We start from the raw sequence: 12,888 nt of genomic DNA, 5'->3' as shown, positions 1-12,888 counted from the left end.
TGATGTGTAGACAAGCCTCCTGGCTTGACCATAGCCCCTGAAAATGTCTTCCTTGTGTGACTGCTCCCGATCCTCGGAGGCTCGCGTACGTGGTCACCAGAACCCAGTCTTGAATGCCGAACCTGCGACCTTCTAGAAGGTGAGCACTTTGCAGCCACCACAGGAGAGACACCCTGGCCCGGGGGGACAGGCTTATCTTCTGATGTATTAGTAGATGGGACCCTGACCACTTGTCCAGGAGGTCCCACTGAAACGTCCTTGCATGAAACCTGCCGAAGGGGATGGCCCCGTAGGCTGCCAACATTTTCCCCAGAACTTGAGTGCATTGATGAACAGACACTCTTTTTGGCTTTAGCAAGTCTCTGACCATGTTCTGGAGGTCCTGGGCTTTTTCCATCGGGAGAAAAACCCTCTTCTTTTCCGTGTCCAGAATCATGCCAGGGAATGATAGTCGAGTCGTTGGAATCAATTGTGACTTTGGCAGATTGAGAATCCAACCGTGTTGTTGTAGCACTCTCAGGGAGAGCGACACGCTCTTTTGCAATTGATCTCTCGATCTTGCTTTTATCAGGAGATCGTCCAAGTATGGGATAATTGTGACTCCCTGCCTGCGTAGGAGCACCATCATCTCCGCCATAACCTTGGTGAAAATCCTCGGGGGCCGTGGAAAGCCCAAACGGCATCGTCTGAAACTGGTAATGACAGTCCCGTACAGCGAATCTCAGGTACGCCTGATGAGGAGGATATATGGGGACATGAAGGTATGCATCCTTTATGTCGAGTGACACCATAAAATCCCCCCCTTCCAGACTGGAGATCACTGCCCGGAGCGATTCCATCTTGAATTTGAACTTTTTCAAGTACAGGTTTAGGGATTTTAGATTTAAAATGGGTCTGACCGAACCATCCGGCTTCGGGAACATAAACAGGGTCGAATAGTACCCTTTCCCCTGTTGGACTAGGGGAATCTTGACAATCACTTGCTGTTGACACAGCTTTTGAATTGCAGCTAACACTACTTCCCTCTCCGGGGAAGAAGCTGGCAAGGCCAACTTGAAAAATCGGCGAGGGGGCACCTCTTCGAATTCCAGTTTGTAGCCTTGGGATACAATATCCATCGCCCAAGGATCCACGTCTGACAGAATCCAGACCTGGCCGAAGAGTCGAAGACGTGCTCCCACCGGTGCGGACTCCCTCAGTGGAGCCCCAGCGTCATGCGGTGGATTTAGTAGAAGCCGGGGAGGACTTCTGCTCCTGGGAACTAGCCGGAGCAGGTGCTCTCTTTCCTCTACCCTTACCTCTGGCGAGGAAAGATGAGCCCCGACCTCTTCTGGACTTATGCGACCGAAAGGAGTGCATCTGATATTGTGGAGTTTTCTTTTGCTGTGGGGGAACAAAAGGCAAAAAGGCAGATTTACCCGCGGTAGCTGTGGCAACCAAGTCCGCGAGACTTTCCCCAAATAAAACTTAACCGTTGTATGGCAAAACCCCCATATGCTTCTTTGAGTCGGCATCACCCGTCCATTGGCGGGTCCACAGGGCTCGCCTAGCAGAAATCGCCATGGCGTTGGCTCTCGAACCCAGTAGCCCAACGTCTCTTTGAGCGCCCCTTATATATAAGACTGCATCTTTAATGTGGCCTAAGGTCAATAAAATGGTATCCCTGTCTAGGTTATCAAGGTCAGCTGACAAGGTATCTGTCCAAGCTGCAACTGCACTACACACCCATGCCGATGCTATTGCCGGTCTGAGCAAAGCACCTGTATGAGCATAAATACACTTTAAAGTAGTTTCCTGTCTGCGATCAGCAGGATCCTTGAGGGCTGCCGTGTCTGGAGACGGTAGCGCCACCTTCTTGGGCAAGCGTGTTAAAGCCTTGTCCACCCTGGGTGAGGATTCCCAACGTACCCTGTCCTGTGCAGGGAAAGGATACGCCATAAGAATCCTTTTGGGAATCTGCAGCTTTTTATCAGGAGTTTCCCAAGCTTTTTCAAATAACTCGTTCAGCTCATGGGATGGGGGAAACGTTACCTCAGGTTTCTTTTCCTTATACATGCGCACCCTCGTGTCAGGGACCGAGGGGTCATCTGTGATATGCAAAACATCTTTTATTGCAATAATCATATAATTAATACTTTTGGCCACCCTTGGGTGTAACCTCGCATCATCGTAGTCGACACTGGAGTTAGAATCCGTGTCGGTATCAGTGTCTGCTATTTGGGATAAGGGACGTTTTTGAGACCCAGAAGGGCCCGGTGACCCAGTCGAAGCGGTGGATTGACTCCCAGCTTTTTCTCTGGACTCTGCTTTGTCCAATCTCCTATGTAATAAGGTCACATTTGCATTTAAAACATTCCACATGTCCATCCAATCATGAGTCGGCATTGCCGACGGAGACACCACAATCATCTGCTCCACCTCCACCTTAGCTGAGCCTTCCGCATCAGACATGCCGACACACTCGTACCGACACCCCCCCACACAGGAATATAGTTATAAGGAGACAGTTCCCCAATAAGGCCCTTTGGAGAGACAGAGAGAGAGTATGCCAGCACACACCCAGCGCCAGCTGACATTGGAAAATAATCTTCCAGATAATAGCGCTTTTATCTCAATCACTGTGTAATACACTCACTGCGCCTTACAAGTGCCCCCCCTCCTCTTTTCAGCCCTGTGTCACCGTGTTCAGCAGGGGAGAGACCAGGGAGCCAGCTTCTCTGCAGATCTCTGTGGAGAAAATGGCGCTGGTTAGTGCTGAGGGACCAAGCTCCGCCCCCTCCAGCGGCAGGCTTCAGTCCCGCCCAAAATATCACAAAACTGGCGGGGGATTTATAGAATTACTGACTCCGCAGTGTCTAACCTTATAATGCCAGAATTAGAGGTGTTTATTGCTGCCCAGGGCGCCCCCCCTGCGCCCTGCACCCATCAGTGCCCGCTAGTGTGTGTAGTGTGTGGGAGCAATGGCGCGCAGCTTACCTCAGTGAAGATCTGAAGTCTTCTGCCGCCTTGAAGTCTTCTTTTCTTCTTATACTCACCCGGCTTCTATCTTCCGGCTCTGCGAGGAGGACGGCGGCGCGGCTCTGGGACGAACAGCGGGGGGAGACCTGCGTTCCGACTCCCTCTGGAGCTAATGGTGTCCAGTAGCCTAAGAAGCAGAGCCTATCAGTTAAGTAGGCCTGCTTCTCTCTCCTCAGTCCCACGATGCAGGGAGTCTGTTGCCAGCAGTGTTCCCTGAAAATAAAAAACCTAACAAAATTCTTTATCAGAGAAACTCAGGAGAGCTCCCCTGTAATGCACCCAATCTTCTCTGGGCACAGGATCTAACTGAGGTCTGGAGGAGGGGCATAGAGGGAGGAGCCAGTGCACACCCATTCTAAAGTTCTTTATAGTGCCCATATCTCCTGCGGAGCCCGTCTATACCCCCATGGTCTTTACGGAGTCCCCAGCATCCTCTAGGACATAAGAGAAAGTAAGAGTTCACACAAGGTCAAATTGCATTTGGGATTTATTGCATAGGGATCACATGTATCCTGTATATTGTGCTGAGTGAGAAGGAAATATTGCAGCGGATAGATGCAGACAAGAAATTAAGTGCATCCCTCGACCCCCCCATACTGTAGTAGTGACTCCTCGCAGTATCATTCTCTCCGCCCATTAGCGCCTCTTTCCCTCTATACACCCAACTAGTTCTCTGTGCAGCTAATGGATTGGAGGAGCTGGGAGGGTCCGTTGTGCGCTGGAATAAAAGGGACGTTTCTGCTCTCCGATCCTGTCTCTTAGAACATTAGAGACGTATTAACAAACGAAATCGCTCACCAGGAGCAACCGGTACAAACCAGGAACAGGAATGAAGCCGGGAGCAGTAGGGAGAGTCTCGGGAAGAGCCGCAATCTGGTTGGTGAGATGGGATTGTTATTTATCTGAGGGATAGATGGAATCCATTGATTTGTGTACCAGGAAAATGGCGTTACGATGGCGATGTATTTACTATGTCACCAATATTTCTAATTAATGTTTTTTTTTTGTTCTTCTCGTCCTTAGCACCAAAACAACTCTAATAGCACCCCGGCCACCAAGTCCTCCTTAAACCACCACATGAACCACATCAGTTCCAACTCAACCGGGAGCAGTTAGTGAAGGAGGGCACCCACCGGCGAGGGAAACGCGGTCAGCTGTGGTGACCCCGCTCCGCGACTAACAGCAGGAGAGAGAGAGGGAGCCTTACGCCTGACAGCGGCTTCCAGCAGAGGAAGCCTGTGTGTGTCTGTTAGGTGGGACTGGGGGACGGGAGCCCTTTTGCTCTTCTCGCAGTGAGGCCTCACATATGAAAGGCGTCCAATGGTGGCTGAGGTGAGGGGGGAATATGTGGCCTCCCCTTCTACGACTGGCGTGATATCAGAAATACAATACCTCCCGTGTTCACATGACTCTGCAATAGGACATTGCATGTAACAGGTACTACGATAGCGTCATACACAAGAGGAGGACGCACGCAGCCCTCCGTAGGCCGCCGAGTGCCTCGGCCTCCACATTAACACTTCTGCGCTAAACTCCTTTTTTCAACTACAAGAGGAAAAGAAAAAGGTTTATTTTTTTTGTAAATGGTTTGTCTGTGATTCTATTTTTTACCATTTGTACCTACATTTTCCTGAGCGGAGGGAGGGAGCCGCATGCCTACTCTCCCTCCCTGGCACCGTAGCAGCGCCTGGTGCAACCGGCGCTCAGTGACGGGCCATGTGGAGGAATATACGTCCCGTCGGTATATGTTTGTCTCCTTGGCAGTAATGACGCATGACCCTCTCACTGAGCTGGCAGGAACCAGAGGGGAGAACGGCGAGAGACTAACACAACACCAGGGTGCGTTCACGACGCACGGACCTATCAGAGAGAAAGGCAGTGTCCACCTGGGACTCACCAGTCATTGACTTCAGCGGCGGCTTATGAAGGAATCAGGCCGCCCGCAGAACCCAACAAACGTCTGCATCTGATCTAACATGGAGAAAGCAGCAGAGAGATGCTGAGACCTGGCTGTCCCCAAGAGCTTGCACTTGATGCTTCATTGGCGACTAGGAGCTGGCAGTGCAGGATTTATACTGGAGTCTGGAGACATTTGTTATATGTACCCTGATTAAATCTATGTTTTTAAAGAAAGAAACCATCAAAATATTCCAACGTTAATGACTATGGCGACACTGAGACAATTGTTTCCTGACGTTCATTTTACTTATCAGCCTTCATTGACATAGTGCCAGTGTTCCCCGCTGTACTGTACATTGGGAAACCTTATATTAGACACACTAAACAACTACCGCCAGTCTGTTCATAGGTCTTTTATAGACTTTGGGATGGGAACTCCCAGTATAGATATTTTCTAGGGTGTGTGAGTATTTATTTTGGAATACACAAATCCTTGCCTTATGTTCCCAGCCCTTAGTAAATCATTTGAAATAAGCAGAAACGCGCTGTGTGACTACTCATGCGTCTGTTCCGGGAACCTTAACGTGAGAGAGCGTGAGAAGACATTTGACAGTATACAATGACCCCTGGTGTATATATCCAATATATAACCCAATAGCAATTGGTAGAGTATCTGTTCCAATGACCTCAGGATCTGTAGAATTAGGTTACATTGTGGTATAACAACATAGATAGTAGTTTCAATGACTCACATCATGCATGGTCCCCAAAGACTGGTGTATAGCGGAAGTAGTGCCGATATTTAAAAAGGGAAGTAAATCTGAACCGGGTAATTATAGACCAGTAAGTCTTACATCTATAGTAGGTAAAGTACTGGAAGATATTTTAAGGGATAGTATACAGAAGTTCCTTGAAACCAATAAGGTTATTAATAGAAACCAACACTGATTTTGTGAAGGATAGATCATGTCAAACTAACTTAATAAGCTTTTATGAAACAGTTAGTACAAACCTAGATCAGGGTAAAGAGGTGGATGTAATCTTTTTAGACTTTGCTAAAGCTTTCGATACAGTACCTCACATGAGGCTCATCTACAAATTAAGAGAACTTGGGCTAGAGAGCACAATATGCACTTGGGTTAGAAATTGGTTGGATAATAGGGAGCAGCGAGTGGTGGCAAATGGAACATATTCGAATTGGACTAAAGTATTAAGTGGTGTGCCACAAGGGTCTGTACTTGGACCATTACTGTTCAACAATCTTCATAAATGATCTAGCAGTAGGTCTGGGGAGCATGGTGTCAATTTTTGCAGACGATACCAAACTCTGTAAGGTTATAAATACGGAGGGGGGTGCTGAGTCTCTTCAGAATGACTTATTTAAACTGAAAGCATGGGCAGCAAAATGGAGAATAAGGTTCAATATAGACAAGTGTAAGGTAATGCCCTTTGGTAGCAAGAACAAATATACTACCTACACACTAAATGGGGAGAAACTAGGGGATTCCGTACTGGAAAAAGATTTAGGTGTTCACAAGGATAACAAACTTAGCAGTAGTAACAAAAGTAGGAATGCAGCAAAAAAAGCAAACAAGGTATTAGCATGTATAAAGCGGGGAATTGACGCAAGGGATGAGAGTGTTATACTCCCATTATAAAAATCACTAGTGAGGCCACATCTCAAATACTGCACACAATTATGGGCATCATACTATAAAAAGGATATCCTGGAGCTACAAAAGGTTTAGAGACGGGCGACCAAATTGATTAAGGGGTTGGAGACGCTAGAATATGAGGAAAGGCTTGCAAGACTAGGCATGTTTACACTGCAAAAAAAGGAGATTAACATGGGACATGATTAACATTTACAAATATATAAGGGGACAATACACAGAACTAGCGGGGGATTTGATTTTGGTAAGATCATCACAAAGGATACGAGGACACCCGCTTAGGTTAGAGGAGAGGAGATTTTGCACCCAGACACGGAAAGGTTTCTTCACAGAAAGGACAATGGGGGTAATTCCAAGTTGATCGCAGCAGGAAATTTTTTAGCAGTTGGGCAAAACCATGTGCACTGTAGGGGGGGGGGGGGGGGGGGGGCAGATATAACATTTGCAGAGAGAGTTAGATTTGGGTGGGTTATTTTGTTTCTGTGCAGGGTAAATACTGGCTGCTTTATTTTTACACTGCAATTTAGATTGCAGATTGAACTCACCACACCCAAATCTATCTCTCTCTGCACATGTTATATCTACCTCCCCTGCAGTGCACATGGGCCCTCATTCCGAGTTGTTCGCTCAGTAAAAATCTTCGCATCGCAGCGATTTTCCGCATAATGCGCATGCGCAATGTCCGCACTGCGACTGCGCCAAGTAAATTTGCTATGCACTTAGTAATTTTACCCACGGCTTTTTCATCGGTCTGGCGATCGTAATGTGATTGACAGGAAATGGGTGTTACTGGGCGGAAACAGGCCGTTTTATGGGCGTGTGGGAAAAAACGCTACCGTTTCCGGAAAAAACGCAGGAGTGGCCGGAGAAACGGAGGAGTGTCTGGGCGAACGCTGGGTGTGTTTGTGACGTCAAACCAGGAACGACAAGCACTGAACTGATCGCAGATGCCGAGTAAGTCTGAAGCTACTCAGAAACTGCTACGAGGTGTGTAATCGCAATATTGCGATTACTTCGTTCGCAATTTTAAGATGCTAAGATTCACTCCCAGTAGGCGGCGGCTTAGCGTGAGCAACTCTGCTAAAATCGCCTTGCGAGCGAACAACTCGGAATGACCTCCATGGTTTTGCCCAATTGCTAACAAAAATCCTGCTGCGATCAACTCAGAATTACCCCCAATATGTATTTGGAATTCCCAGCCTGAGAGAGTAGTAATGGCAGACTCGATCATTACTTTTAAGAATGGGCTTGATAAATTCCTAATGGATAAGGATATACAGGGTTATGGATGGTAAATCATGCAAAAAAAAGATGAATAGACAACGGCTAAACATTCACCACAGTTAAAATTAGTTTTAAAATATTACAGTGTAGGAGATCACTAACAGGTTGAACTTGATGGACAATTGTCTTTTTTCAACCTCAGAAACTATGGCCCTCATTCCGAGTTGATCGCTCGCTAGCTACTTTTTGCAGCCGTGAAAACGTATAGTCGCCGCCCACGGGGGAGTGTATTTTCGCTTTGCAAGTGTGCGATCGCATGTGCAGCCGGGCGGGACGAAAAAGATTTTTGCAGTTTCAGAGTAGCTCTGGACTTACTCAGCCGCTGCGATCACTTCAGCCTGTCCGGTCCCGGAATTGACGTCAGACACCCGCCCTGCAAACGCCTGGACACGCCTGCGTTTTTCCAAACACTCCCAGAAAACGGTCAGTTGACACCCACAAACGCCTTCTTCCTGTCAATCTCCTTGCGATGGGCCGTGCTGTTTGTACCCGTACAACGCGCGTGCAGATTGCGGTGCATACACATGCGCAGTAGTAACATGATTGCTGCGCTGCGAAAATCGGCAGTGTGTGATCAACTCGGAATGAGGGCCTATGTTACTATGTTATGTTACTAGTTATAAAGTACAGCTCCACCTGAATACACTCTATGGTAATGTGAAGACTGGTGCCCTGTTGTTCCTATAGGGATATATGCTGTACGATATTTCTCTATTGGTATATGCTATAAAGTATAGTCCAGAGGTTCTCAAACGTGGTCCTCAAGGCATCCCAGAGTCCAGGTTTTAAGTTTATCCATGCTTGGCCACAGGTGATTTAATTAGCAGCTTAGTCAATTTGATGTAACCAGTTGTGCTGAGCCATGGATATACCTGATGCCTGGACCAGTGGGGTGACTTGAGGATAGAGATGAGCGGGTGCGGTTCTCAGAGAACTGAACCCTACCGGACTTCACGTCTCGAGCCCGGATCCGAGTCAGGCTCTGGTTTTCCCGCCTGACTCGGAAACCAGAACGAGGCAAAACGTCATCATCCCGCTGTCGGATTCTCGCGGGGTTTATATTCCATATAAGGAGCCGCGTGTCCCCGCCATTTTCACTCCGGCATTGGCGAGTGTAGAGAGAGGACGTGTCTCCGTCTTCAGTGTCCTCAGTGTCCGTGTATTGTGCTGCATCTGTCCAGTCACAGTGGTGGTGTCCTCTGCTGCCATATGTCCAGTGCTGCTGTATGAGTCCAGTCCATTGCAGTGGTGCTGTGTTATCCTGCATCAGTCCAGTGGTGGTGTCCCTGTGCTGCCATATATGTCCAGTGATCCTGCCGTATATGTCCAGTGATACTGCCGTGTATGTCCAGCGGTACTGCCGTATAAGTCCAGTGATCCTGCTGTATAATTACAGTGATACTAGCATATAAATCCAGGCTAGTGATACTGCTGTATATGTCCATTGATACTGCCGTATATGTCCATTGATACTGCCGTATATGTCCAGCGGTACTGCCGTATAAGTCCAGTGATCCTGCCGTATAAGTCCAGTGATCCTGCTGTATAATTACAGTGATACTAGCATATAAATCCAGACCAGTGATACTGCTGTATATGTCCAGTGGTACTGCCGTATATGTCCATTGATACTGCCGTATATGTCCAGCGGTACTGCCGTATAAGTCAGGTGATTATGCCGTATAATTACAGTGGTACTGCGTTTAAGTCCAGTCCAGTGATACTGCCGTACATGTCCAGACGTACTGGCGTATAAGTCCAGTGATCCTGCCGTATAAATCCAGTGATCCTGCCGCTAATTCCAGTGGTACTGGCTTATAATAGAGATGAGCGCCGGAAATTTTTCGGGTTTTGTGTTTTGGTTTTGGGTTCGGTTCCGCGGCCGTGTTTTGGGTTCGACCGCGTTTTGGCAAAACCTCACCGAATTTTTTTTGTCGGATTCGGGTGTGTTTTGGATTCGGGTGTTTTTTTCAAAAAACCCTAAAAAACAGCTTAAATCATAGAATTTGGGGGTCATTTTGATCCCAAAGTATTATTAACCTCAAAAACCATAATTTACACTCATTTTCAGTCTATTCTGAATACCTCACACCTCACAATATTATTTTTAGTCCTAAAATTTGCACCGAGGTCGCTGTGTGAGTAAGATAAGCGACCCTAGTGGCCGACACAAACACCGGGCCCATCTAGGAGTGGCACTGCAGTGTCACGCAGGATGTCCCTTCCAAAAAACCCTCCCCAAACAGCACATGACGCAAAGAAAAAAAAAAGGCGCAATGAGGTAGCTGACTGTGTGAGTAAGATAAGCGACCCTAGTGGCCGACACAAACACCGGGCCCATCTAGGAGTGGCACTGCAGTGTCACGCAGGATGTCCCTTCCAAAAAACCCTCCCCAAACAGCACATGACGCAAAGAAAAAAAGAGGCGCAATGAGGTAGCTGACTGTGTGAGTAAGATAAGCGACCCTAGTGGCCGACACAAACACCGGGCCCATCTAGGAGTGGCACTGCAGTGTCACGCAGGATGGCCCTTCCAAAAAACCCTCCCCAAACAGCACATGACGCAAAGAAAAAAAGAGGCGCAATGAGGTAGCTGACTGTGTGAGTAAGATAAGCGACCCTAGTGGCCGACACAAACACCGGGCCCATCTAGGAGTGGCACTGCAGTGTCACGCAGGATGGCGCTTCCAAAAAAACCTCCCCAAACAGCACATGACGCAAAGAAAAAAAGAGGCGCAATGAGGTAGCTGACTGTGTGAGTAAGATAAGCGACCCTAGTGGCCGACACAAACACCGGGCCCATCTAGGAGTGGCACTGCAGTGTCACGCAGGATGGCCCTTCCAAAAAACCCTCCCCAAACAGCACATGACGCAAAGAAAAATAAAAGAAAAAAGAGGTGCAAGATGGAATTGTCCTTGGGCCCTCCCACCCACCCTTATGTTGTATAAACAGTAGAGATGAGCGGGTTCGGTTTCTTTGAATCCGAACCCGCACGAACTTCACTTTTTTTTTCACGGGTCCGAGCGACTCGGATCTTCCCGCCTTGCTCGGTTAACCCGAGCGCGCCCGAACGTCATCATGACGCTGTCGGATTCTCGCGAGGCTCGGATTCTATCGCGAGACTCGGATTCTATATAAGGAGCCGCGCGTCGCCGCCATTTTCACACGTGCATTGAGATTGATAGGGAGAGGACGTGGCTGGCGTCCTCTCCATTTAGATTAGATTTAGAAGAGAGAGAGAGAGAGAGATTGCTGTGATACTGTAGATTAGAAGAGAGTGCAGAGTGCAGACAGAGTTTAGTGACTGACGACCACAGTGACCAGTGACCACCAGAGACAGTGCAGTTGTTTGTTTTATTTAATATATCCGCTCTCTGCCTGAAAAAAACGATACACAGTCACACAGTGACTCAGTCTGTGTGCACTGCTCAGCCCAGTGTGCTGCACATCAATGTATTGTATATAAAGCTTATAATTGTGGGGGAGACTGGGGAGCACTGCAGGTTGTTATAGCAGGAGCCAGGAGTACATGATAAATAATATTATATTAAAATTAAACAGTGCACACTTTTGCTGCAGGAGTGCCACTGCCAGTGTGACTAGTGGTGACCAGTGCCTGACCACCAGTATATTAGTAGTATTGTATACTATCTCTTTATCAACCAGTCTATATTAGCAGCAGACACAGTACAGTGCGGTAGTTCACGGCTGTGGCTACCTCTGTGTCGGCACTCGGCAGGCAGTCCGTCCATCCATAATTGTATTATATACCACCTAACCGTGGTTTTTTTTTTCTTTCTTTATACCGTCGTCATAGTCATACTAGTTGTTACGAGTATACTACTATCTCTTTATCAACCAGTGTACAGTGCGGTAGTTCACGGCTGTGGCTACCTCTGTGTCGGAACTCGGCAGGCAGTCCGTCCATCCATAATTGTATTATAATATATACCACCTAACCGTGGTTTTTTTTTCGTTCTTTATACCGTCGTCATACTAGTTGTTACGAGTATACTACTATCTCTTTATCAACCAGTGTACAGTGCGGTAGTTCACGGCTGTGGCTACCTCTGTGTCGGAACTCGGCAGGCAGTCCGTCCATCCATAATTGTATTATAATATATACCACCTAACCGTGGTTTTTTTTTCGTTCTTTATACCGTCGTCATACTAGTTGTTACGAGTATACTACTATCTCTTTATCAACCAGTGTACAGTGCGGTAGTTCACGGCTGTGGCTACCTCTGTGTCGGCACTCGGCAGGCAGTCCGTCCAACCATAATTGTATTATATACCACCTAACCGTGGTTTTTTTTCATTCTTTATACCGTCGTCATACTAGTTGTTACGAGTATACTACTATCTCTTTATCAACCAGTGTACAGTGCGGTAGTTCACGGCTGTGGCTACCTCTGTGTCGGCACTCGGCAGGCAGTCCGTCCAACCATAATTGTATTATATACCACCTAACCGTGTTTTTTTTTCATTCTTTATACCGTCGTCATACTAGTTGTTACGAGTATACTACTATCTCTTTATCAACCAGTGTACAGTGCGGTAGTTCACGGCTGTGGCTACCTCTGTGTCGGCACTCGGCAGCCCGTCCATAATTGTATATACCAGTGACCTAACCGTGGTTTTTTTTTCTTTCTTTATACATACATACTAGTTACGAGTATACTATCTCTTTATCAACCAGTCTATATATTAGCAGCAGACACAGTACAGTGCGGTAGTTCACGGCTGTGGCTACCTCTGTGTCGGCACTCGGCAGCCCGTCCATAATTGTATATACCACCTAACCGTGGTTTTTTTTTCTTTCTTTATACATACATACTAGTTACGAGTATACTATCTCTTTATCAACCAGTCTATATATTAGCAGCAGACACAGTACAGTGCGGTAGTTCACGGCTGTGGCTACCTCTGTGTCGGCACTCGGCAGCCCGTCCATAATTGTATACTAGTATCCAATCCATCCATCTGCATTGTTTACCTGAGGTGCCTTTTAGT

General features: G+C 47.4%; 1 protein-coding gene across 1 annotated transcript in view; it reads left to right on the top strand.

Moving 5' to 3' along the window:
- The window catches only part of GRK5 (G protein-coupled receptor kinase 5), a 269,390-nt gene extending 264,235 nt beyond the window's left edge, over positions 1-5,155 (top strand). Inside the window, exon 16 of the mRNA XM_063962703.1 lies at positions 4,042-5,155. Within this exon, the coding sequence (XP_063818773.1) occupies positions 4,042-4,134 (93 nt within the window). The 3' untranslated portion in view covers positions 4,135-5,155. The remainder of the gene's footprint in view (positions 1-4,041) is intronic.
- The last annotated feature ends 7,733 nt before the right edge of the window (positions 5,156-12,888 follow it).

The sequence above is a fragment of the Pseudophryne corroboree genome, chromosome 3, assembly GCF_028390025.1.
Source record: "Pseudophryne corroboree isolate aPseCor3 chromosome 3, aPseCor3.hap2, whole genome shotgun sequence".
NCBI lineage: Eukaryota > Metazoa > Chordata > Amphibia > Anura > Myobatrachidae > Pseudophryne > Pseudophryne corroboree.
Note: the sequence above shows the minus strand (reverse complement) of the source record. Positions and strands in the feature narration are given on the sequence as shown.